This window comes from Arvicanthis niloticus, chromosome 6 (genome assembly GCF_011762505.2).
Source record: "Arvicanthis niloticus isolate mArvNil1 chromosome 6, mArvNil1.pat.X, whole genome shotgun sequence".
Classification (NCBI taxonomy): domain Eukaryota; kingdom Metazoa; phylum Chordata; class Mammalia; order Rodentia; family Muridae; genus Arvicanthis; species Arvicanthis niloticus.
Window position 1 is genome coordinate 873,197 of NC_047663.1, and position 26,240 is coordinate 899,436.

The following is a 26,240-nucleotide window of genomic DNA, read 5'->3' on the forward strand; positions in this document are numbered from 1 at the left end:
GGGATCACATCTGCAAAAAGTGCCAGGGGACAAAGGGGTGATAGACTGTGAAGTGTGCTGACGGGCACAGGTGCATACCTGCAAAGTGTGCCAGGGACACAGGTGCATACAGGCAAAGTGTGCCAGGGACACAGGTGCATACCTGCAAAGTGTGCCAGGGACACAGGTACATACCTGTAAAGTGTGCCAGGGACACAGGTAGGTCTGAAAAGTGCCAGCATCTACTGGTGCACAACTACAAAGCACACACAGACACACTGTGGGGGTAACCTGTGCATTTCCTTCATGCTGCCTGCCACCTCTTAAGCCGTGATACACAACATGAGGCTCCAGATACCACAGCAGAAACAAGCTACAAGAGGAGCTGCACTTGCTGAGCACATGAATAGGAGAAAGAGCTGAGACCTGAGCCTCAGAAGGCCTCTTGGTAAAAACTCCCACAGATATGCTCAGTAATGCTGTTTAATCCCGGGAGCAAGGGCAATTTAATGAAGCCATTATCACAGAGGCCAATGCATACCACCTGGTCGGCACAGACCTGGCACCCTCTTGGTAAAGCCCTTTCCACTCTCAGTGACCTGGAGGTAAAAACGGTAGGTCTCAGTGGTATCTGGCAGCCTGTTATCACCACTGGCTAAAGGAAAGCTATGTAACACGAAGCCCTGCAATTTAACTACAACTTAGGAAATTCAGTTAAGAACTAAATAAACAGTAAATAAAACATAACAAATACCCAAATAAGAGCAGCAACAAAAATAGATTGACCAAATGTGCAGTCTTTACAATAACTATATCTGACAAATATAAAGAATACAGAGTAAAGTCAATGAAGAGGCCAGAATTTCAAAAACAACTGGAATCTCTGAGAAAGGTCTAGATACGGTTGAATTAAAGACGACCACAACAAAAAGGAGTGTCAAGGCATGTGTGCCACTAACGTGACCACAGGGTTCATCATGTCATGCTGATTGTTATGGTTCATAACGTATGCCCACGGCTGGGCAGCTGCTGGTTACTGCCCTCCTGTGGAAGCTTTCGTGGAGCCGTCTGGTACCATGAAAATTAGTCCTCAGGGAGGAGGTTTGCAGGTCAGCTCCAGCCACAGGCCTCTGGGCTCGGTGTCTGAAACTACCTTTAGCAGTAGGGACTTACCTTCCACCTCTGGGGGCCAATCAAGGGCAATAGCAGGCGCCTATAATATTTTAGGACTCTCTTAGACAACCCTGACCAACAACTCAAAAGAGGCTTCTTGTGGCTTGTTAGGGTTCTTATTAGATAGTCTTTGACTCTTGGAGGGAACATTGTATAATTCCAGACAACTTTTTCAGACTCCTTACTGGTTTTTCTACCCTCTTCCTTCTGTGTGTGTAACTAACAGCCCTCTAATTGGATTTAACACCTGCTCAAAGGGAAATCAAGTCTTATACTGGAAACCCAGCCAACCATCCAAGGCTTGTGAGGTCAGGGACCTGGAGGACCTACAACTGCCACTATATGCAGACTCGCTACCGACGTTCTAAACACTGGTCCTCAACCCACAGCTGAGTGCGGTCCTCACCCCTCATCAAGGAAACTGCTCTCAAAATGTAGTTGTGGAGCCTCTAAGCTGCAGGGGTCATTATGGAAGAGGAGGCAGAGACACTGTGAGAACCAGAGGAACGGGGACTTTGCTATGAGATTATAAAGTCTCACCAACAAAATCACTGACAAAAGCTGAACTGAGCAAGGACAATGGACATGCTTGTGTGGATTGGGGTGGGCAAAGCCCAGGAGGCCTCAATCCTACACAAAGAACTACAGGCAACTAGGGAATGCTGAGAGCAGGAGAAACACACACAGAGTGCATAGCAACTAATGGAAAAGGAGGCCATGAATTTGAAAGAACAAGGAGTGGGGTCTATGGGAGTTTGGGGAGAGGAAAGAAACAGAAATGGTGTAATTATAAGCTCAAAAAATAAGAGAAAAATATTTTTAAAAGTGTCTGGAATTGCACCATTCACTACTGGTAATTCTGCCCTAGACCCCCAGGAGCAGAATCCTGGAGGTCAACCCTCTGCAGAGGAAATTAAGACAGAAGAAATACCACAGAGGGTAAGGTCCTAAGGACCAGGTCTGGGGAAGAACCCCATCACTGGTCCTTTCTGCTTTGTTCGAAGGGTGTCCTAGTGCCAGGCAGACTGCAAAGAAATACACTGTTGTCTAACAATTTATTCCAAACTGAAACTGCTTTGGATGGGAGGAGGGGGCCTTAAGGAAGCTGTTGAAAGGTGTACGGCTCAGGAAGCTAATGAAAGCTCAGACCGTCTCAGGAGCCACAGAGCTTCCTCCCCAAGGTGAGGTACAAAAGCAGTAAAACTTGCTGGGGAGATGGCACTCCTGCAAGTAGTGCAGAGGTCTCCAGAGATGCAGTTTTTATGAGCTATAACCTCTGCTAGGGAGTGCTTTTCAGTGATGCAGCTGCCTTTAAGTCACCTATGTAAGTAACCCCTTACCTATGCTCCTGTAAGTAACTTCAAGACCCTCTAAGCTAGACTTAGGTGGAATTGTTATTCTGGTCTGTCTTCAGTGCCCTGTACTGGATAAATAGATGTTTGTTAACATCTTCCATGTAAAAAACACTCAACATTCACAATTTTTCAGTCTTTAACTACAAGAAGGAATCTAGGTCAGCCAATCTCTTGAGAATTCAGGGGCCTCAGAAAAGAAGTCTAGGACCTGCCAATATCTAGAAAAGACCCAAGTCACTGGCCATATGTGGGCTGGCTTCACAATGCCAGCTTAGGCTACTGCCTGTTGTTAACCCGGTGGCACATTCTAGAAGGATCTGCAAAGGGACGCTACAGGAGAGCAGGTAGGTGAGGATCCCTTGCAGCTTTGGGGCCTGCGCAGCACTTCAGCTCTGCTGGGGGAGATCTTGGTAGGGCTGGAATGGCCATGGCACCCCTGAAAGCCTCCATTTACCAGGCTCTGATAAGCCCGAGGTCAGCCACAGGGAAACCCTTCTGTGTCTACACAGATATATCCAGACAACTCAATCCATAACAGCTGACAGACCTGAAGGGGGATGCCCTAGGGTGGAGGAAAATATATTTACAATGAAGGAGAATATAGGAAATGCCAGCAGACAGACACCGAAAAGGGTGCAAATGTAAATTAATGCCCAATGTTACATGAAATTAAAACTATAAAATGAGCTTCATAGTAGAAAATAAAAGAGTCAAAGATCAGAACATAGACTAATTAATATTTATACAACCAAAGAAGAGCAACAATAACAAAAAAGTGTACAAAATGGAGAGACCTTCAGGACCTGTGTGTCACATGACAAGTGTTTGAGTTTCTGGAATGTGAGTGCAACCTGGGCAAGAACCTTGCCTTCCAGGAGGAGAAGGAAGACAATCAGGCACACTCCAAGGACGATGGACACCTGAGCAGCAGGACAGGAAAGCACAAGCTCAAGGCTGCTTACTTGAGACGTCAGTGCAGACAGCCTCTACGAGAGTTTCTACAATGACTTAATGCCTATTGTTTCAAGTCCTGGGTACCATGAGATGCCATGCCCTCCCCTGGGTAACAGCATTTATGAGGCAGCAGAGGAGTCATACTACAAACACTGCCCTTACCAGGCTCCCACATCCCCTCTGCTGTCTGTGGTGTAATCATTCATGCAGCCCAGCAATGCAGCATAAACTTCAGAGATGTTCTCTCTGCATATGACTTCATCTGGAGGTCCCTGTGTGTTCACACCAACTGTCTGGCAGATTCTGAAATTAAAATATGCATGTCTGTGAGCTCATCCTTCACGTTACAGTGACCTCAAGTATCTTGCTGAGGGGACATTCAGCACATTGGAGGAGCCTCAGGGGCAGACTTGGGGGGTAGAGCACCCGTCCCACTGTAGGTGCAGAGTGGTGCTCACTGTGAAGTCACCTTCACCGCCCCCCACAGTCTGCAAAGTAGCTGGCTCGCTCTTCCACCCGATGCAAACAGTTACTGCTGCTGTGTGAAGTGAGAGGAGTAAATGGGCTTACAGGACCACGGGGGACTAGAAGAGGAGCATGGCCCTGCACACTGCATCTACACACAGAAGTCACTGAGACTATTTATTTATTTAGCAGTACTGTGAAAGAACCCACAGCCTTGTATAAGCTGAACAAGACCCCTGCCACTGTGCTGCTCCGAAGCCACAGGATGGCTTGGTTTGTTTCTGTTTTACTCCATATAAGGCCTCAATGTTGCCAGGGCTAGCCTCAAACCACAGGTTCCTCAGTTTCTGAGGTGGTTTTCAAGTAAAGATGTTCCCGGACAATGCTCTGTGCTAGCCTGAAAGGATAGCCCCTGTGGTGCCTGTTGACGCCCGCCTGGCAGGCCAGAGGCTAGATGTTCCCGGACAGTGCTCTGTGCTAGCCTGTGGTGTCCGTTGACACCGCCTGGCAGGCCAGAGGCTCACCTTGAAATTGCTTTCAAACCGTCTCTCCTGGCTTCAGCAAAGCTCACATCCTTGGGAGAAGTACAGGTGACTGTTCCCAGACCTGAGAGAACCTAAGGGCAAGAGGTTCCCCAAAAGAAATATTACTACAAAGTAAACACATTTTTTAGACAGTCTGGCCTTGAACCTGAGAATCCTGTCTCGCCATCCTCAGGGCTGTGAATGTGTATCATCAAGTGTGGCTGTCAACACACTTCTTTTTCAAACAGAGATGAAAGCCACAGGACACGGTAGCCATAGGTGGAGCTTGCTCGGCAGCTCACAGGAGCCACTTCCCACACAAGGCAACATGACCTGATTCAGCTGCTGGAAGGACGTAATGAGAAGAGATCATCTCACAGTTTCCTCTCTGCTTCACTACACCCCAGTGACTGCCATGGATTGGGCCCCATCCCTACAAGGTCATCCTGTCAATTGTTTCCATCTTGTAGAGGGAACGGTTAATATTCTGGATCCCAACAACAACAACAACAAAAATGAGCAAAAATGCATATATACCCACCCACCTCCGTGTGCGTGCGTGCGTGCGTGTGTGTGTGTGTGTGTGTGTGTGTGTGTGTGTGTGTGTACACGTGTGCAATCAAATATGCTACAACCTGTATGTGGAGGTTGTGAGAGGACAATTTTGTGCAATTGGTACTCTCTACTTTTATATAAGTTCCAGGAGTCAAACTTGGATCACTAGGCTAGCCCAGCAAGTGATTTATTTATTCACTGAGCTACTGTGTAGGCCCAGGGCTACTACTTCTATTTACGCATGTATGGATGCATGCATGCACATAAATATTCTATTTGCATGTATGACTTCATGACAGAAGAGGGCATCAGAGAGAAGAGGGCATCAGATCCCATTATAGAAGGTTGTGAACCACCATGTGGTTACTGGGAACTGAGCTCAGACCTCTGGTAGGACAGCCAGTGTTCTTAACCACTGAGCCATCTCTCCAGCTCCTGCTATTACATCTTATATTGACAGCTCAATTCTAAAATCTCTTTCATTTTTAGCCACATTTCAAGTGGATAAACCCCAGGGTGAGTGCAGTTATTATGACAGATACACTATGCTCTGTACAAGGAAGGGTAAAGAGGCCTACTGACACACCATCAAAAGCTGTCTGGTCCCACAGGAAGAAAGGACACCCATTTATATAGAAGCAAAGTAGAGAGTCTGTCTTAGTGCATTCCAGCTTGTATGGCTAGGGGGACAAACAGCATGAGGAACTTGGGGTGAATCAGCAGGACCAAGCCTGGTGTTTGAACTCAGAGGGAAAAACTGCATGAGCTTAGTGGACTAGGTGAGGTGGGAAAGGAAAATCTCCAGAGCCAGACTGGAAGCATGTGCAGAGTTTATACAGGGCAGGTGATACAGGATGCCGAGAGAGTCCGACAACGGAGAGAGAACAGGCCACACCAGAGCAGATGAGACAGTGTGAGAAAAGGATACTGAGGGAGGCAGAGGGTGCCTCCCGTGTGCCACCTGGGGTGACAACCCAGACGTAAGAAATGAACAAACCTCTCAACTCAAGGCGTTCAATGGTGGATCCAGCAGACAAAATATGTCTTGGTCATTCTAGATCAAAAGGGCTGGATGAGGGGCCTGGTAAGGCTGAGAGGTCTACTTGGTGCCTAACAGGGCAGAGCATGGGTCACCTTGCTCTTTCCAGCTTGCCACTGCCATGATGGTAATAGTGTCCCAAAAGGTAGCAAAACGATAATGTATGATATATTCTGAGGCACAGGCAGAGGCCCATAGGGCACCAGGCTGAGACAGGGGGCTGGCAGCCTTTACCCATACCCAGCCTACTTCGCACCATGACAACAAACACAGTGAGACATGTTACCCAAGGTACATGGAGCTTCAGAAGGAATGTTAAGTGCATGGATCCATTATTAGGGAAAAAGGTGAGATGGTTATAAGAACAGAAGGTACATTCAGGGCACTAGCTACTGCACAGAGGCTACTGTTTTTTCATCCAGGTAGACACAGTTTCTTCAGACAGTGCCTTCCCACCCTACAAACTTGAGCACAACTCTGTAAGTGTGTCTTGCAAGAGCAGGTTAGCCCACATACTGGAGTCCAGGTCCAACAGCCACTGCCTTGCATGGCCACATTGATACCTCTGGGAATTCCTTCCCAACCAGAGGTGTGCAGATTAGTTGCCAGCCCTTCACATCTGTGCCCTGTGGTGCTGTTGGCACCCTCACCTGCTGCAGATGGCCCCTGAGAAGGAAACCTGGGAGGGCACCCAAGGCTGAGGAAAAGCCACAGCGGGTCATCTCCTCTGGGCTCTGGAGCTCAGCAAGGTACTGTGGAATCAGCTCCTCTGAAAAGAAAGAAGTGTTCACAAGTGGCTGCTGCCTCGTGGACCCCTTAGAAATACAATTTAGATGTACCAGGTAAGCCGGGACAATGCTCTGATGCAGACATACCTTCAAAGTAATACATAAGATACAAGAAAAATTGCATAAGGTGGTTTTAAGGTTTCCTTAAGGTTTTTTCCTTTGTGTTTGTTTGGGACAAAGTCTCTATTTAAGCCAAGCTGATCTTGAATTCCCAATGCTCTGAGCTGCCCATGGATTGAAATAGCACAGCTGGGATTATAGACATGCGTTACCAAACCCGGCTTTCATGGGGAATTTTAACTACATGGCTTCATTATTAGGAAAATAAATTTGAGACAGTTATAAGAATAGAAGACATATTCAGAACTCTCACCTTTACTTATTAAGAACATAAATGTTTATGATAAACACAACACGCTAATAACAAGAGTCCACTTACAAAGGAGTGAATTCAGTTCCACGCTGACAGTAAAGTTTTGGGACACTGTGATCGAGTGTCCCAAATTCTGGGGCAAGAAGAGCAGAGCACAGTGGCAATGGTGATTAAGCACATGGTGCCACTCATGCACCAGTGATGGGATCAAAGATCTCAGAGGAGGAATAGGAACTGATGAGCCTAGGGAGTGAGAGCAGGGCGAGGGGAAGAACTTCAAAACTGACTAGCCAGTTCTTTCTTTCACAATCCAGTCCAGTAAGGTGCGGAGGAGGCAGATACCATCCCTGAGTTCTGTCAGTCAGACTTTGGCCATCGGTGGCTGCTAGGACCCATTCACTGAAACCCCAGAAATATACTCTTATCCGTCCTCAGATGTGGGGGCAGAAAAGTATAACACTCTCAGTTCACACATACCAGAGTAAAGTCACTTCAGTAGCCATGGAAGGGGGTGGGTGGAGGACTCTTTTTAGTCTACTCATGTTTCAACGCACCAGTGGTTATTTGGGGACACTGTTTATCGTCAACAGATATGCCATGGTACTTTGTTTGAAAAGTAAAATGAGAATTATTGCTCTACTTTTAAGATACAGACTGTATAATCAAATATGTTACTATCAATGCATAAAGTTGCCAAGGTTAATAAATACTGTAAAAATGACTAGATTTCAGTCTGCCATCAGCTCACAGCCGTCTTTAACTCAGTTTCCAGGGAAGCTGACACCCTCTTCTGGCCTCTGTAGGTATCAGTCACACAAGTGATCCCCAGGCAAAGGACACACACATGTAAAATAAAAAAGAAAGATTTTTAAAAGGAAAAGAGAAAAAAAGTCTACTGGGGAGCTGGGAAGATGGCTCAGTCAGTAAACTGCTTACTGTTAAAGCATGAGGCCCTGAGTTTAAATCCCCAACATGTAAAAAAAGCCAGGCCTGGTGGCTTATGCCTGAACCCCAGCACTGGGAAGGCAGACAAGAGGATTCCCGAGTCTCACTGGCCAGCGTAACTGGTGAGCCCCAGGTTCAGTGAAAGACCTTATCTCAAACAAACAAACAAACAAACAAAACAAAAGAAGATGTCCTCTGCCCTCAGTGCACAAGCATGAACACACAGAGAGCTACACCATACACAAAAAGTATCTGCCAGAAGATATAATGCCAGTATATTTTTATATTTTTGCAAAATCACAAAAAGTAAATGTAAATGACTAGACATGAGACTTTCATGCGGAGTCTCTAGGAAGTCATGCTCCAGTGAGGCTCCCTATTCAGAGTTTAAAATGCTTCCTTAGCGGCTATGACGTCTGGATAGATCTAAGGACATGTCCTGAACCCGAGTGGCTCAGAAGGAGCTATGTGAAGGCAATTGTGTACCTGAAACCTCCTCCTCCTTCCTGTAGCCCAGTTGCCTGGCATGAGCTGGATGGGTCCTAAGAGATTAACTCCAGAAAGGTGATCAGAGAGGGTTGCTTCTCAGGCCAACCCAGCCCAGCCTCCTGGGCTTCACCCAGCTCCTGTCAATACCATAGATTTTAGGCCCAACATACAGCTCACTCACTTCCGATGGTAGAGCCTGCCGCCCCAGGCTCCTTCACGTAGTATTCATTGCAGAGGGCAGCCAGGGCAGAGACAGCCACCTCCTACAACAGAAGAAGATATAAGTGAAAATGCGTCTGTCTGAAAATTCCTCAGCCACAGATAACTGGGTAACTGCAATAGGACACAATGAGTATGTTAAAAAAAAAAATCAAACTATGTCACTGTCACACTCTGGCTTATCTCATCAGCACCTGTCAGACGTATCGATCACTTTAAATTTTATGCACCAGTAAACCTAAAGTGAGAACTCTTTACTTCTTCCATATAGTACAATTTCTATGTGTTCTCAAATGGCAGAGTTAATATAAAACATTTTTTCCCTTCCCAGCAGAAGGAATGTGGGGATGGAGTGTGCTCTTTATGTGGACAAGGGCTCAAAATAGTACTGGTGAAACCTGGTTCACAGAATTGGAGGGTTTATCCGCTTCTCAAACAAAAGGGTATGCAGAACAGAGAGTGTTTGGAACCAATCTCAGCCCCAGTAACTTTTATGGAAGCCAGATGATGCAGTGTCACACAGATTAGGGGGTGGCATGGCATATCCTTGGATCCTGACCTCCACAGTCTGCAATAGATGACTCCGATTCAATTCAAGCCTTCCATTCAACCTCTCCCCAAAACTAAGGAGAAAGGAACTGAGGAGGGACAGGGTGAAGATGAGCATGCGGAGACCCCTCAGCACACCACATAGGTGCCACATGTACTAATCGAGCAGCAAAGAGTATCATAATCATGGCTGGTGGGACTTGATTACGCATAGTGTTTTAAAAGAAAATTCTGAGACATCAACCATGAAGCCTACAAATTTAACAAGGAAAACTACCACAATTCCAGATTTCCACAGAAATGATAACGTTGTTCAAGAAACGAAGCAGAAGGACACAGGTTGGCAGGGCTTCTCCTCCTCACATACACATCACTGCTTTCTAAAGCATCAGCAACCACAGCTCAGCGCCTAACAAATGAGTCACAGCTCTGCTTCTGCGAGGCCCCTGACCCCAGGCATGGACATGAACTCGAGTGTCTAGTTGCTCACGAACAGTCTCTTGTGTTTCTTCATCTTCATGTGAATACTTTCCAAACCTCACACACAGCTCAGCAGCACTCAGGCATGACCTACGCAAACTGTTACTCTCAAAGAGAGGAAAACAACTTTGTAAAGACAGACAGTGTACTAAGAAAGAGTAAAGTTTGTGGTTACCAATGGTTACTGATGATCATCACGGCTTACCTGTGCAAATCATGCTGTCAGGTTAGTGCATGAAGAAGCCACTGAGATAGGCACTGTGGACAGCATTAGTGTCACTCTGTGCAGGGGAAAGAGATCTTGCTTAGCATACCTTGATCTGTTGTCTGGAATGGCTTGAAACAAGGTGAAGACTCCTCAGAGTGTCATTTATCAGCCACTGCCAACCATCTGCCAAAAGAGCACAGAAACAGCCCACCTTAGAATACTCCACTGACACTGAGAACAAACATCCCCTGCTTACTCTTAGAGCAGATGGTGACTTCTCCTCAGAGAACATTCTTCTGACTGCACAAAAGCCCAAGGGCCCCAGTTCTAGGAAGAAGCCCACCTCAGGCTGCTCAAAGGCAACTCCCAGCACCCTGCTGCCACCACCACTGTGGAAAAAAGGCAATTCCCTGTAAACCAAAGACCTGCACATCATGTTTGGGAACTTTCTGTTTTGTTTACAGTTTCAAGCTTCAAGTGATCTTTTCCTATCTCTCTCCCTCAATCTCTCCTGATCCCTGACAATTTAAACCCAACTTCAGCTCAACTACATCCATTAAATGAGTTGAGATACACTTACTCTCTCCAGCTAAATAAAATTAGTGACTGTAGACTAGGGTAGGGTAGGCCTGGGGAGGACTGCCCTCTGTATAGCAGTAGGACTGTTTAGGTAATAAGTAAGTACCTGGCCATCTAGACTTTCATCTATCCGGGAGAGGAATGCCAAGGATTGGGTACAAAGGCGACAGGCAGAGCCACAGCCAATGATGGAGCCCAGAAGGACTCCCTGCCCTTTCTGGAAGAGGATGACAGGAGTTGGCAGCAATTTCAAGACAATAGCAATGCTGTGATCCTTTAAACATTAATCCATCATCCACCCACCCAGCAGGCTCATCTCTTACTTTGAGCTTGAATAACAGTGTTAGGAAATGTTATCTATGTTCTTGAGGAAAGCACCTACCAATAACGGTGTCACCTTTAAAGGGCATTCTGGAAAGTGACAAGTTCTCTATTAAGACGCACACTATGGAAAAAGAAAAAGAAGAAACACATTATTTTCCCAAAGCGACTCTTACAGCTGACCTCACTACGTCTCAACAGTGCATAACCGGTATCTAACTTTCCCTCCCACCTTGCATGCTGGCCAGGTCATAAGCAAGTCCAGGTTATCTCCCCAGATGGATACTGGGAAGCAGATACTTCAGACCTTTCTTGAACAGAGAAGCTTGGGGAGCCTTCTTAAAGAACCTGTGTGAACTCAGAGAACACTTTAAGTCAGGTACAGCTCAGTGGAGGAGCACCTTAGCCTCGCTTGGGCCCTGGGATAATCTAGACCACCACTTGATTGTATTTAGTGTGTTAGAGTTTCTAGAGAAGCTTCCCAGAGGGGAAAAGACCCACCTTTGAATGTGGGCAGCACCGCTGCATGGTTTTCTCTCCATGACCAAATAAAATGGAAAGTTAACATCACCGCATCTCTATACTTCCTAGTCGTACCTGCTGTGTAACCAGCTCCTACAGTTACACTACAGTTGTTCACAGTTCTACACTCCTACAGTTACAAATACAGTTGTTCTCGCTGCCTCAGTTTTCCTGCCATGATGAGTCTGTGTAAGGGGAGGTGCTGGTACTAAGGTCTAATTCCCCAATTGGTTCTTGACTTGTTAATAAGGAAGGCCAGGAGCCAATTGCTGTGCAGAAGGTAAGGTGGGACTTCCGGGTCCCAGGAGGAAAAGAGAGATGCAGAAAAAGAGAATAGGGCTTTTCCCTGTCATGCTTGCAATCATGTAAGATCTCAGGCAGCCAGGGCCTGCAGCTCTGTTGAGAGCAGCTTGCCAGAGGTCTTTGGCAGGGGCTGGACTCCTGGAGCATATGGCTCGTAGGAAAGAGAAGCTGGGTCAGTGCTGGTGGTGCAGATCCAGCTAATCCAGGTGGAACAAAAGGGAGTCAGGACTGGGCTGGTAGCGCAGCCATGGTGCTGGAAAAAGCATGTTTCTAAAAATAAATGCAACAGGACTGTTCCATCAAACCACAAGCCAAAATAAGCCTTTCTGACACTTTTCTGCTTTTTCTAACATTTTGTAATAGCAGTGAAAGCAGCTCAATGATCCAGGTCAGTCATGTCTCACAAAACAGCAACCACAACGAAACAAACAAAATTAACCACTTAGGAAGCAATGGCTGTCCTGGACCCAAATATACATTCCCCAAGGAACAAAATCTCAAATGGCTGCATAGTCAGATGAATTGGGCTTGGATGAACACCTAGAGGCACACAGGCATAGGACAGGTGAGCACTTGGGGTTTATAGATAAAGGGTAAGTATGCAGATTCCATAAGTGTTACAGAGGGTGGGCCTCTTGAGACCGCAGATATAAGGGAGGTGAGCAGAGAAGCAGCAGAGACCCACAGGTGTAAGGCAGACGAGCACCCAGAATCCATAGGGCAGGAGGACGTCTGGGGATATACCAAATATAAGGCACAGCAGCATTATAGATGCACAATGCAGTGCAGTCCTAAGAACCAGATCGGCAAAGCCCACTGCCCTCAAAGATAGGTCTGGATGGAGTTCTGGTGAATGCGAGTCATCTATTAGTACTGCTGTTTTGATTTATGACATAATAAAATAATGGCTGTATCCAGGGATAGGAACACAACAGGCTGGCATGTGAGCTAATTCACATAGAGAAGACAACTTAATGCAGTGGGCCAAATGCAATAACATCTGAACACGTCTATCAGTGGAGGAGGAGCTATACATGAGAGGAGCCTGGTCAGTCTCTGCCGGATATAGCCTGCCTGGTCCATCACCTGTCCTGACCAACCTGCCTCTCCCTTATGCTGGCCATTCCCACTTGTTTTACACACACACACACACACACGACATCATATGACAATGCAAAAAGAGAATTTTAGGTGTCAGTTTCTTTTGTTTATAAACTAGACTCTCATGCAAGTCAACAGGATCAGGACAAACTTCCTGAAGTACAGTGCTAAGTGACGAAGCCTCTATTGTAAAAACAGGACAAAGGATAGACACAGGTGACACAGGTGGGCATAGCCAGCCCCCTCTCCTTCCACCGCCTGTCCACGGTGACTCCTAGGGGTCAGTGCTCAGGCCCCTGACCTCATCCCTGACCCCTGTTTGTCAATGCCTGCTTACCCTCCTCCTCACACTGCAACAACAACCCAGCTGGTCTCTTCACATGTACTACACTAAAATGAAAACACATTTAATGGTTTTTCTTCTGAATAATTTGTAATTCTTCAAAAACCATATAAAAACGTAAAGCAAACATGTGCCCATAACGTTCTGCTGATGGCCACTCAACCGTGTTACATTTGATGGGCACACCTCACAGGTCAGATACATGAGACTCTGATGATTCCAATAGACATCCTTTTCATTAGTCCACTACTAGGTATAATATCTCTTCTTCCATATACTCAGTCCCAAAGCAAGTCTCAATAGAGACAAGAAAATTGAAATAACGCCCTGTATGTAATCAGATTACTATAGACTAAAGGTGGACTCCAACAACAGAAACAACAGAAAGCCTATGAACTCAGAAAAACTAAACAACTCTCTACTCAGTGACCACTAGGGTCAAGGAAGGAAGGAAGGAAGGAAGGAAGGAAGGAAGGAAGGAAGGAAGGAAGATAAAAAGAAGATAGAAAGAAGGAAAGAAAGAAATTCAATGAAAATGAATATACAACATACCCAAACTTATGAAATACAAGAAAAGAATGCTAAGCGGAAAGTTCATAGCCCTATTACATTCATAAAGAAATTAGTGAGGCCTCACATTATCAACTTAACAGCATAACTGAAAGCTCAAGAGAAAAGGGCAGCAAACATACCTAAGAGGAATAGACAGCAGGAAATAATCAAACCTAGGGCTGAAATCAATAAACTAGAAACAAAGAAAACCATAAAAAGACTCAACAAAGAAAGAGAATTTTAATACAATTTCCTTTATGAATTTCCATGCAAAATGGAATAAAATACTTACAAACCAAATACAAGAACACATGAAAAGCAACATCCACCATGATCAAGCAGGCTTCATCCCAGAGATTCAGGGATAGTTCAACGTATGAAAATCTATCAATGTAATCCAGCATACAAACAAACAAAAAGAAAAAAAAACACATAATCATCTCATTAGATGCTGAAAAGCCTTTGACAAAATCCAATACCCTTCATGATAAAAAGTCTTGGAAAGATCAGGGATACAAGGTACATACCTAAACACAATAAAGGCAACATACAGAAAGCCAATAGCCAAAATCAAATTAAGTGGAGAGAAACTTACAGCAATTCCACTAAAATCAAGGACAAGACAAAGCTGCCCATCTCTCCACATCCATTCAATACAGCACTTGAAGTTCTAGCTAAAGCAGTAAGACGACTAACAGAGATCAGGGGATACAAATTAGAAAGGAAGAAGTCAGTACAACTAATTGCAGATAAAGATAGTATACATAAGTGACTCCAAAAACTCCACCAGAACACTCTTGCAACTAATAAACACCTTCAGCAAGGTGCTGGATACAAAATTACCTCAAAAAAGTGGGGGGGGGGGGAGAAAGAAAAAAGAAATCAGTATTCATCCTTCATCCTTAATATAAATGATAAACAGGCTATGAAAGAAATTGGGGAAATAATACCCTTCACGATAGCCACCGATATAAAATACCTTAGTGTAACTCTAACCAAACAAATGAAAGACTTCTATGACAAGAACTTCAAGTCTTTAAAGAGGGAAACTGAAAGAGATATCAGAAGATGGAAAAATCTCCTATGCTCATGGATTGGTAGATTTAACATAGTGAAAATGGTCATTTTACCAAAAAGCAATCTACAGATTCAATCTACAGCAATTCCCATAAAAATTCCAACACAATTCTTCATAGAACTTGAAAGGGCAATTTTCAGCCTCATGTGGAAAAACAAAAAAGTCCAGGAGAGCAAAAACAATCCTGTACGGGGCTGGAGAGACGGCTCAGTGGTTAGAGCACAGGCTGCTCTGCCAGAGGTCCTGAGTTCAATTCCCAGCACACACATGGTGGCTCATAGCCATCTCTAAATGAGATCCCATGCCCTCTTCTAGTGTGTGTCTGAAGACAGCTGCAGTTACATATAAATAAAAATAAGTAAATCTTTAAAAAAAAAAATCCTGTACAATAAAAGTACAGACACTTGATTTTTGACAAAGAAGCCAAAACTTTACAATAGAAAAAAGAAACCGTCTTCAACAAACATTGCTGGTCTGACTGGATGTGTGCATGTGGAAGGAAGGAAATAGATCCTTAGCTATCACACTGCACAAAACTAGGCCAAGTAGATCAAAGGCCTCAACAGAAAACTGGATACAGTAAATCTGACAGAAGAGAAAATGTGGAATAACCTTGAACTAACTCACTGGCACAGGAGACATCATCCTGAACAGAACACCAACAGTTCAGGCACTAAAATCAACAATTAATAACCGGGATCTGATGAAACCGAAAAGCTTCTGTAAGGCAAAGAACACCATCAAAAGGACAAAATGGCAGCCTACAGAATGGGAAGGACTCTTCACCAACCCTCCATCCTACAGGGGGGCAATATCCAAAATATATAAAGAACTCAAGAAATCAGACAGCAACAAACTAAATTACCCAATTTTAAAAATGGAGTACAGATCTAAACAGAATTCCTGACAGACGGATCTATAATGGTCGAGAAGCACTTAAAGAAATGTTAACATCCTTAGTCACTAGGGAACGGCAAATCAAAATGACTCTGACAGTCCACCTTACACCCATCAGAGCAGGTAAGATCAAAAACTCAAGTGGCAGCACATGCTGGCAATGATGAGGAGCAATGGAACACTCAGCCATTGCTGGTGGGAGCACAACTCAATACAGTTGAATTTGACTCTGAAAATCAATTTAGCGGTTTCTAAAAAAAAAAAGAAAAATGGTAATAGTTTTATCTCAAGACCCAGCTACACCACTCCTGGGCATATGCCGAAAAGATGCTCCACCACACCACCAGGACACTTGCTCAACTGTGGTCACAGCAGCTTTACTGGTAATAGCCAGAAACTGGAAACAACCCAAATGTCCCTCAACCAAGAATGGATAAAGAAAATGTGGTACGTTTACACAATAGAATATTACTCAGCTATTAAAAACAATGACATTATGAAATTTACAGGCAAATAGATGGAACTAGAAAAGATCATTTTGAGTGAAGAACTGAGACCCAGAAAGACAAACATGTAATGTTCTCACTCATAATTGGATATTAGTCATAACTACAATATAACCATGCTACAACCCACAGAACCAAAGACGACAAATAACCAGGAGGGCACATGGGGAATTCCTGAAACTCACTCAGGAGGAAAAACAGAATAGATATTGGGAGTGGAGGGAAGGAACTGGGAGGCAGAGAATGTGGGAGAAGAGAACAGGAGGGATCAAATGTGGGGGGACAGAGGGAGGGAGGGGAGCTGGTGGTGGTAGTCAGGAATCTTTGGGATTTCCCTAGAAACCTAGGATGATGGAAATTCCCAGGAATCTGAGGTGACTCTAGGTGAGACTCCTAGCAATGGGTAGTATGGATCCTGAAACTGTCATCTCCCATAACCAAGGAAGACTTCTAATAGAGAGATGGGGACACAAACCCAGTCACAAAGCCTTCAACACAAAATCTGTCCTGCCTACAAGATGTGCAGGAGTAAAGATGGAGTAAAAATTGATGGAATGGCCAACCAATGACGGGCCCAGCTTGAGACCCAGATAAGCCAGCAAGAACCTGAGTTTTCTATCACATTCAACTAACTAGGGATTATTCACCTGATTATGCTGTGAGATCCCTGTGGACATTAACAAACGATCTGAGAAACCATTCCTTGCTCTGAAGTACTTACTATAACAAAGAAATCTGTAGCTGATACATCCCTGGGCCCACCCACAGCTACCAGTCTTGTGGCATGTAAGACAGATCAGACCCCACAGCTTGAACCGGACTAACTAAATATACCAAGACCAGGTAAGGAAGCATGTCTGCATACTCCTGGGACAAGAGCAAGCCAGGGGCAGTAGCACGATCTCCAACAGAAGGGAACAGCTACCACCTGTTACTGGGAGGTCTAGCCTGAACTCAGGATACTCTTCCCCCCTACTGAAGTGAAGGACAGCAGCTTCTGGGCCCAGACCTACCTGCTTGTCTCATAAGCTCTCCTCCCAGACCCCTGGAAACCAAAGGAAAAGATAGTTAAAGTCTTTTACACATAAAACATGAAATGCCCCACTAAGCAACAGATACAATGTCAGGCACCAAAAACTATGACAGCTTTAATTAATTAGGTGATTTAGTGCCTGAAATGAGCTACATTTTTGGAAAACCCCCAAAATTCCTGTGACAAGATCATCCTCTGGCAGGTTCCTATCCTATAAGTTTCCACAGTACACTTGGTCATTGCCAACATTCACCCAGAAACAATCCCAAATGCTGGTTAACACACTCCACAACAATGCCAAGATGACCATCACATGGCCCAAAGCAGTAGCACACTCATGTTCATCGTCACCCTGCCTGCCAGAAGCTACTCAACCTAATGCAGTGGCAGGAGCTGGGGTGTGCCCAAAGGAGACGACAGCAATGGTGTGGGGAGGCTCCGTTTCTAGACCAAACGGCAACAAGATCTGCCTTAAATAATTAGGAAACCAGAAAAAATGTGTGATGCACAGCAGACTCTGGAAGAAAGTGTAGCATAGAGCTTCTAGAACATCACGGCATGGCCACAGAAATTTCCATGGGCAGATGTGGAGAAGGCCAAGTGGAAGAATCCTGATGTCCTGTCAAGACAGGCTTGAAAGAGAGGGATGGTTAGGAGGTAAAGACATAAAAGCCAGAGCCTACAGCATAGGTGTAGTGAAAATCCTGAGTTTTTGGTTTCTTTAAAAACACAGAAGTATTATGGGCAAGTGTTTTAGTTTTAATCCAGGTGTGGGGTTATAGGGCTGCTTTGAACTGACCCCAGCAGCTATGATTCACTCCATGCTCTCGCAGAAGCATGGTTTTGCCAGCTTTAGATTGATTTTGCAATTATGTGATATTTACAATTGTGGGAATTTTTCAGAGAGTATATAAAGGCTAGATCCCTGTGGTTATAGGTTGTTAGTAGTCATGCTCAAAGAAGAAATAAAAGGAAAGAAATTAGATTCAGCTCTCTCTCTCTCTCTCTCTCTCTCTCTCTCTCTCTTTTTCCTTTCTCTCTCTCCTTCTCCCTCTCCTATCTAGTGACAGAGGGTAAAACCAGGGAGATAAAGGGTGGAAAAAAGAAGAACCCACAATGTAGCAAAGACCAGCTACAAGCAAAGAAGAAAGAAATTGGATTCACAGATCTCTCTTCCTTTTCTTTCTTTCTTTTCTTTCTTTCTTTCTTTCTTTCTTTCTTCCTCTTATCTAGTGATAGAGGGTGTGGTGGTTTGAATATGCTTGGCCCAGGGAATGGTACTATTAGTAGGTGCGTGGCCGTATTAGAGGAAGTGTGTCACTGTGGGTATGGGCTTTAAGACCCTCATCCTAGCTGCATGGAAGCCAGTCTTCTCCAACAAGATGTTGAACTTTCAGTTCCTCCTGCACCATGCCTGCCTGGGTGCGGCCATGCTTCTGCCTTGATGACACTGGACTGAACCTCTGAACCTGTAAGCCAGCCCCAATTAAATGTTGTCCTTATAAGAGTTGCCTTAGTCATGGTGTCTGTTCACAGCAGCAAAACTCTAACTAACACTGGGTAAAACCGGGGGAATAGAAGGTAGGAAAAAAAAAGAACCCACAATGTAGCCAAGACAAGCTACACACAGGTACAAACAGGTTAGGACCGGTAGCTGATGCTGAGCTGTATGTGCTAGAGAGGACGCCTCTCAGATCCACTTAGGCTGGGAACAATCTCCATCAGTCAAGAAGGAAAGGCTGTGGCAGGAGCCTCATAGTGACTGTACATCAAAAGCAGGCTAATACTGCTGTGGATAACCCAAGGTTTTGATGCAGTCTTGTTCAAACAAACAATGTGTGTGTGAGTGTGTGTGTGTGTGTGTGTGTGTGTGTGTGTGTGTGTGTGTGTGTGTATACAAATGCACATATACCAAATCCAGAAATGTAAATTTCAGAAAATGAGAATTCAACAGAGAACTACCAGGAAACCATGACCACAACTAAGAGAGTCAACAACTCAGAAATATTCAAGCTGATGAAATTCACACATGAGGTCATGAATGCAGGTATTATATGGCTCAAATTGTCTAAAAGGATGGAAAGAAATGTAAAGCAGAAAGACGAGAAAAAGGGGGTGGGGAGACACAAAGACCAAGAAGACATTTTTAAGAACTTGAATATGTAAAAGAAAAATTATGCCAAACATAATTAACAAAAGATTCGAGAGACTAGAAGAAATACACTAACTTAGAGAAGCAGAAAGGGAGCTGAGGGAAGCACTGACTGCAGAGACCAAGGGGTGGGGCCGAGGTGACAGAATACCAGGATGTTCTCTCTACCTCGTGGTAGTACTTACAGGCTGTGCCTCTGAAAACACTTGCCAAATCTTATAAAATTAAAGTTGATGAGCTTTATCATATGTAAACTATTCAAAAAAGGTTTCCTTAACCTATAGGATAACTAGCAGAATAGGAACCCCCACACACACATCTGCTTTCCAACACTGAGATGAGATGGTGGTGGACTAACGGCTTCAAGGGTGAAGATGCATCTGAAGATGTAGCCACAGGGCTGGAGTCTTCCCTGAGCCTCTCACTGCTAATAATCCTGTAGAGTATCAGCCTGACCTAATGTTACTCACAAGTACACTATGACCACCAGAAACATGGCTCTCGGCAGCAACCCCATTGTCATCACCCACAAAGCGTGCCCCTATGCTCCTATTTGGGGACTAAGATGCCACTTCTCTGACACCTTGTAGCTTACAAGCTCTCCAAATAAAATCACACTGTTTTTCCAAATTCTATACTATTTAAAAGTCTCTTCTGTAGTTTTAGGCAAACACTGTAAGAATTAAATTAAAAAATAATTTTTTATGGGAGTTTTGCCTCCCATAAAATGGCACACATGTATTTCCGTGTGCCATTTGCAAACCTGGTGCCCAAGGAGGCCAGAAAAAAAAAAAAAGCATTAAATCCCCAGAACTGGAGTTAACAAATGGTTGTAAGTTGTCATGGGGGTGGATGGAATCAAACCTGGGTCCTCTGGAAAAGCAGCCAGCACTCTTAATTGCTGAGTCATCTTTCCAGTCCCCAAGTTTACCTAGGCAGGTTTAAGAAGGTTGTGGCAAAAGCAAGAAATAAAAATGTTTCAAAGTCCTCACAGAGAGAAGTAGTTAAGATGGTGAGGCTTACATGACAGTTCTGACAAGCCCAGAGGTCCAGACTGGGATAATATTAGCCCCACAAAAGCTCCCAGGCACTGCATAACTCACAGTGTGCGCCCACCTTCACTGTCTACAAAGAAAGTCTGGAGAGGAGTCAATAAGGGGCTTGAGAAGTGAGGCTCCCCACTCCCAGAGGACAGGACAGTAAACGCTCAGCCCCACACCACAGAAAGAGACAACACAGAAAGAAGTGAAAGAGAGAGAGAGGAAAACGGGGAGATCCTGAGTCTGACAGAACTCAAATCCAGAATACACAGAGCTCTTACTGCTCAACAAGGCAAGGAGGGCTGAATGTGTTGTTATATGCCTTTAACCCGGCACTTAGGAGGCAGGCAGATCTAAGGAACAGAAAAACAGAAACAAACAAACAAACAAACAAAAAACCAAAAGAATAATTCTCAAGGCTGGAAAAATGGATCAGCAGTTAAGAACACTGGCTACTTTACCAGAAGATGCAGGTTCAATTCCCAGTGCCCATGTGACAGCTAACAACCAAATCCAAGAAACCAGACACCTTCTGGCTGCTTTGGATACTGCATACATGTTGTTTACAGACATACATACAGTCAGGAAAAACACCAATATATACATAAAATCAAAATAAATATTTTTAAAAGACCAGAGTGAGACATAGTAATAACCAATTTAAAATAAAACAAAAGAGAAAAATAATATATATAATAAAATGTATGAATCTGAAGAAAAAGAAGGAGGAGGAGGAAGAAGAGGAGGAGGAGGAAGAAGAGGAGGAAGAGGAAGAAGAAGAGGAGGAGGAAGAGTAGGAGGAAGAGTAGGAGAAAGAGGAGGAGGAAGAGGAGGAGGAGGAGGAAGAAGAGGAGGAAGAGGAAGAAGAAGAGGAGGAGGAAGAGTAGGAGGAAGAGTAGGAGAAAGAGGAGGAGGAAGAGGAGGAGGAAGAGGAAGAGGAGGAAGAGGAGGAGGAGGAAGAGGAGGAGGAGGAAGAGGAGGAGGAGGAAGAGGAGGAGGAGGAAGAAGAGGAAGAGGAGGAGAAGGAAGAGGAGGAAGAAGAGGAAGAGGAGGAGAAGGAAGAGGAAGAGGAGGAAGAGGAGGAGGAAGAGGCAGAGACAGAGAGCACTCAGGGTTCTCGGCCTGGGAGCCAACAGCCACCAGGAGCAGTAGGCAATGCCTGCTTATTTGGGCAGGACACAACGGTCTTCAGCCATAGAACTGCCAAGGACACACTGAAACATGAGTGCCATGACCTGTGACTTTAGCTTCCAAAAAGCCTAAAGGCACCAGAGAGTTGCAACCATCATTCCCTTGAATACTGGGCCGAGTAACAGCTGCACGCCTTCGAAGTGAACACGTAAGAGTGAGGACAGATGAGGGTCAGCTATTGGCTACTTACGAGGACAACAAGGGATAGCAAAGTGCTTCGGCAGGTATAGGTTTCTTTCACCAAGGCTGACAACCTAAATTCCTGGAACCCACAAGATAGAAGGAAAGAACCAACTCCTACAAGTTGTCTTGAACCTCCACTAGTGCACACGGCATGTGTTTTACACACACACACACACACACACACACACACACGCACGCACGCACGCACGCACAGATGCACACACTAGCACGTAGATGTAATTTAAGTACTTCAGTGAACCAACTATTCCAGACAGCACACATTTCCACTAAACACAAGCTGTCTTAGCTGTGTAGACTCACCTATAGAGACCACGATCACAAAGCTGAAATTGAAGAACCAGAGTCAGTCAGTTGAGTTAAAGACTTTGTTATATATAGTGACGATTGTCAACACAAGAATGATGGCTGATGGCAGAGCCGAGCTTTTGATGGCCAGAAAGTCAATCAGGGAGGTCAGAGGTCATCTCTAAAGAAAAACTAAGGCACACCAACAAGAAGAAAGAGGGTGGCTCTTTTCATCCTGGCCCACTGATAGATTCACAAGCATAAAACTAACCCTGCCGAATGGCTCTGGTGTTTTCTGTCTTCAGACTCAGAGGTAATTCAGTTTGTTGCGAGTTCATTTGACACTTGCTGGATATAATTTAGTTCATTCTCGTGAGTACATCTGATACTTGCTGGATAGTCACACAACTACTGTCAGTTCACAAACCCCTTCATACACATCTGTAATTCCCATAAAACTAAAGCAGCAGCCCTGTCTCCACCCATGCTCCTCAAAAACAGGAAATCCTAGCACAGAGGACATGGACCTCCATTCCTTCAGCCATGGCATGGGGCTGCTGCCCTCACACCCTCACTTCAAACACTGGACAAAAATGCCAGGCTCCACTTGGAAGCAAGAAATATAAGACTACCCAAATGGCCTCCTCCCAGTCGTTATGATCCGAGACAAACAGTTCATTATTATAAAAAGAGGAAAAAATGTAGAAAATAGAAAAATATTTACAAGAAACAGTTTAATTCCTTAAGAAATAAACTGCTTCTGTGCTCTCTCTCTACCCGCGAGTTCGAATGCAGCTCCGTCCCGTTTGTCTTCTCCCGAGTCTCATGGGGAAAAAAAAAAAAAAAGTGCCGGGCGGTGGTGGCGCACACCTTTAATCCCAGCACTTGGGAGGCAGAGGCAGGCTGATTTCTGAGTTTGAGGCCAGCCTGGTCTACAGAGTGAGTTCCAGGATAGCCAGGGTTACACAGAGAAACCCTGTCTCAAAAAACCAAAAAAAAAAAAAAAATTCAGGACAGTAGAGATTAGAGCTACAGGAGCAAAGGCCTTTGTTTTATGGGTACCTAACACTTCAGAAGGACTGCCTGGTCCAAAGAGAGGGGACATGCCCAACCCTCAGCTGGGAACTCCTGTTAAGGGCCCCAAGTGAGACACAAATTCAGACCTGAGACCCACCCTGCAACGCCCATCCAACAAGATGGATTCTGGGCCCAGAGGATGAATCTATCCCAGTTACCAATTCCAGATAAACCCTCCCAAGAGTAATGCTGATGGAAAGAGCCCACAGGGCCATCATGTCCTGGTCAACACAACATGCTCAGAGAAGCAGATCCTGTCCAGGGAGAGCGGGGTTCAGACGGACCACACAAACCTGCTGGTGGATCTGCTTCAGGCTTTGTACTGCCTTCTCATCCAGATAGTCTGTGACAAGCCTGCAGAAGGTGAGACACAATGCTGAGTTCATAAGGATTAAACTGGAGCCCAGGTTCACAGTGAAGAATACATAAGCTCAGAAAGATCAGCTTCTTGTTTGTGCTCCCACAGCTCCTGAAGATGTGCTACTTTAGCCTTAAATAAAGCTGTGTTGGGAGCTAGAGAGATGGCTCAGTGGGTAAAGGCACTTGCTGCCAAGACTGACAGCCTGTGTTCAATCCCTGGGGCTCACAAAGGAGAACTGATTCCCCCCAAGTTGTCCTTTGATGTCCACATGTGCATCACGGCAAACGTATGCTTTGCTTTGTTTCTCCCTCTCTCAAATAATAAACATAATTTCAACACTTTTTTGTATGTATGAGTGGTTTTTGCCAGCATGTACATGTATGTGTACCATACACATGACTGATGTCCATGGAGTCCAGAAGAAGATACTAGAGTCCCTAGAACTGGAGTTACAAGTTTGTGAGCCACTATGAGTGTGCTGGGACTGAACCTGGATCTTCTGCAACTATTCTTTACCACTGAGCCATGTCTCCAGCCCCTAAATATGATTTAAAATATAAAACAAATAACAAGACAGAGAGCAACCAGGGAAGGTAAGACACACACTGTCACTCTTTAGCACATACACACATGGACAAGTACATCTGCACACACAATCTGCGTTGGTTACAGAAGGTAGGTATCTGAGTGTTACACTTTATGCTCTTACAGTCAGTTTGCTGAAAACACAACCTTATTTATGATCAAGACAGAAGTATCCTTACTGAACATTATTATGCTCCTGCTGACACTGTGGAAGACGTAAATCCCCTACAGGGTTGCACGGGTGCTTTCAGTTGTCCTCAGAAAGGCTGCTGCTAGTCAACCCAGAATTTAAGTCTTCAGGGGGGTGGGGTGGGGGGACCTCACCGAACACAGGCTATCAGATAAACGACAGTTTGTAATGAACATTTGCTTTCTTCTGAGATATGGTATATGCTAGCAGAATTATGCAGTGCGAGTTGCCTATGGATCTGCGATCTCCTGTGCTTTAGGCCAAACTATGCATAGCCACGATACCCTGGGGATCTAATAACCACTGCTTGCCGTGTGGTAACTAACTCCAACTCCCTGGGAGATCTAGTCTGCTACGCGGAGCCCCAGTGCTCTGGAGGTCTGAAGTCTCCTGCATGCTGTGCAGAACCACATACTGCCTAATACCCTGAGGCCACATATGAACCCAGCAACTTGGGAACAGGTCTCAAATGTACCGTATCATCACAATGCACTGCTGAGGAATATCATGGCCCGTGTCCCTTTTACCACAACCAAGGAGAGCAAGGCCATCAACACTGGGTGCCCATTCCACCCATAAGACGGTGAGCTGTGCTCTGGGGCCAGGGGACAACCAAGTCTCCTTGGTATTGACTGACAGGTAGGAATGAAGGCCATGTGCCTATCTGCTGTCAGTTTGACCTAGGGAGTCACCTAACACAACCATAAATGAAGTGTGTACACATTTCACGCTTGAAGGGAAGGTCACAGATACCAAGGTACTAAGACCTTACCTTTGAGGAGTTGGCTGCACAGTGACATAAGGAAATCACACAGCTCGTGGAATGCACCACTGTGCATGGTCTTGACTTTTACTTTATAGTTATATTACAGATGCAGCCAAGGGGCTGGGGAGATGCTTAAGGAAAACTTCCAAACTTACCCTTTCTTTCCTTTTTCTTTTTTTGGTTTTTTTTTTTTTCCAGGCAGGTTTTCTCTGCCTTGGCTGTCCTGGAACTCAAGAGGTCTGCCTGCCTCTGCCTCCCAGGTGCTGGGATTAAAGGTGTGAGCCACTACTGCCCAGCTCAAACTTACCCTTTTAAGTAGTTTAAATTATTCAAGTGACAAATTGGGGCTGAGGAGAAGACTCATCAAGAAAAAACCTTACCACACAAGTCAAACAACCTTAGTTCAGATCCCCAGACCCAGGGAAAAGCCAGACACAGTAAGACATTTATCTGTGTAATCCCAGGAAGCCATCTGAAGCTCACAGATTCTGTCTCAAACAAGGCAGAACACAGGAAGGTGTCCAAGGTTTCCTCTGACCTCTGCACATGCTCTCTGGCACATGAGTGCACACGTGTTCCCACATTCACACACAGTGACAAGTGACCTGCTCAGTGGCACCTCTGAACAGTTGCCATTGCTCTTGTCACATGAGTCATAGCTTTGGGATGAAGAGAAACCAGACAGCCGAGGAAGCACAGAAACCTTAGACTGCCAACCACTGACCACGTCAGCATAAAATGGAGCCTTAAGTACACAAGTGATCAACAGTCAGAGCAGGGAAGCTCTTCTCAAACCCCAAATCACCACTACTGCCTAGCTCCACCAAGGGCATCTCATACCTGTTACTCTGTGCGGCCAGCTTGTACAGGGCATAGGTGACCTCTGCACAGGCAAGGATGGCGCCGTGTCTCGTGTGTAGATCTGGACTCTGTGTCATCAACAGTAGTGCTGGGAAGACTGCAGTAGTCGGGTTGAGAGACACACACAGAACAACACGTTACTTATGAGTATTTCCTCTGGAAGTCAACGCTTTCAGGGTCACCACTACTGTTTCTGGT

General features: G+C 45.1%; 1 protein-coding gene across 1 annotated transcript in view; it reads right to left on the reverse strand.

The window, feature by feature from the left end:
• Positions 1 to 26,240, reverse strand: part of Tbcd (tubulin folding cofactor D) — a 168,648-nt gene that overhangs the window by 13,880 nt on the left and 128,528 nt on the right. Inside the window, exons 20-29 of the mRNA XM_034508080.2 lie at positions 26,022 to 26,139; positions 23,573 to 23,633; positions 22,218 to 22,240; positions 17,311 to 17,342; positions 11,057 to 11,119; positions 10,202 to 10,278; positions 8,821 to 8,902; positions 6,695 to 6,813; positions 4,451 to 4,542; positions 3,624 to 3,764 (exon numbers count right to left, since the gene is read on the reverse strand). Of these exons, the coding sequence (XP_034363971.1) occupies positions 3,624 to 3,764; positions 4,451 to 4,542; positions 6,695 to 6,813; positions 8,821 to 8,902; positions 10,202 to 10,278; positions 11,057 to 11,119; positions 17,311 to 17,342; positions 22,218 to 22,240; positions 23,573 to 23,633; positions 26,022 to 26,139 (808 nt within the window). The remainder of the gene's footprint in view (positions 1 to 3,623; positions 3,765 to 4,450; positions 4,543 to 6,694; positions 6,814 to 8,820; positions 8,903 to 10,201; positions 10,279 to 11,056; positions 11,120 to 17,310; positions 17,343 to 22,217; positions 22,241 to 23,572; positions 23,634 to 26,021; positions 26,140 to 26,240) is intronic.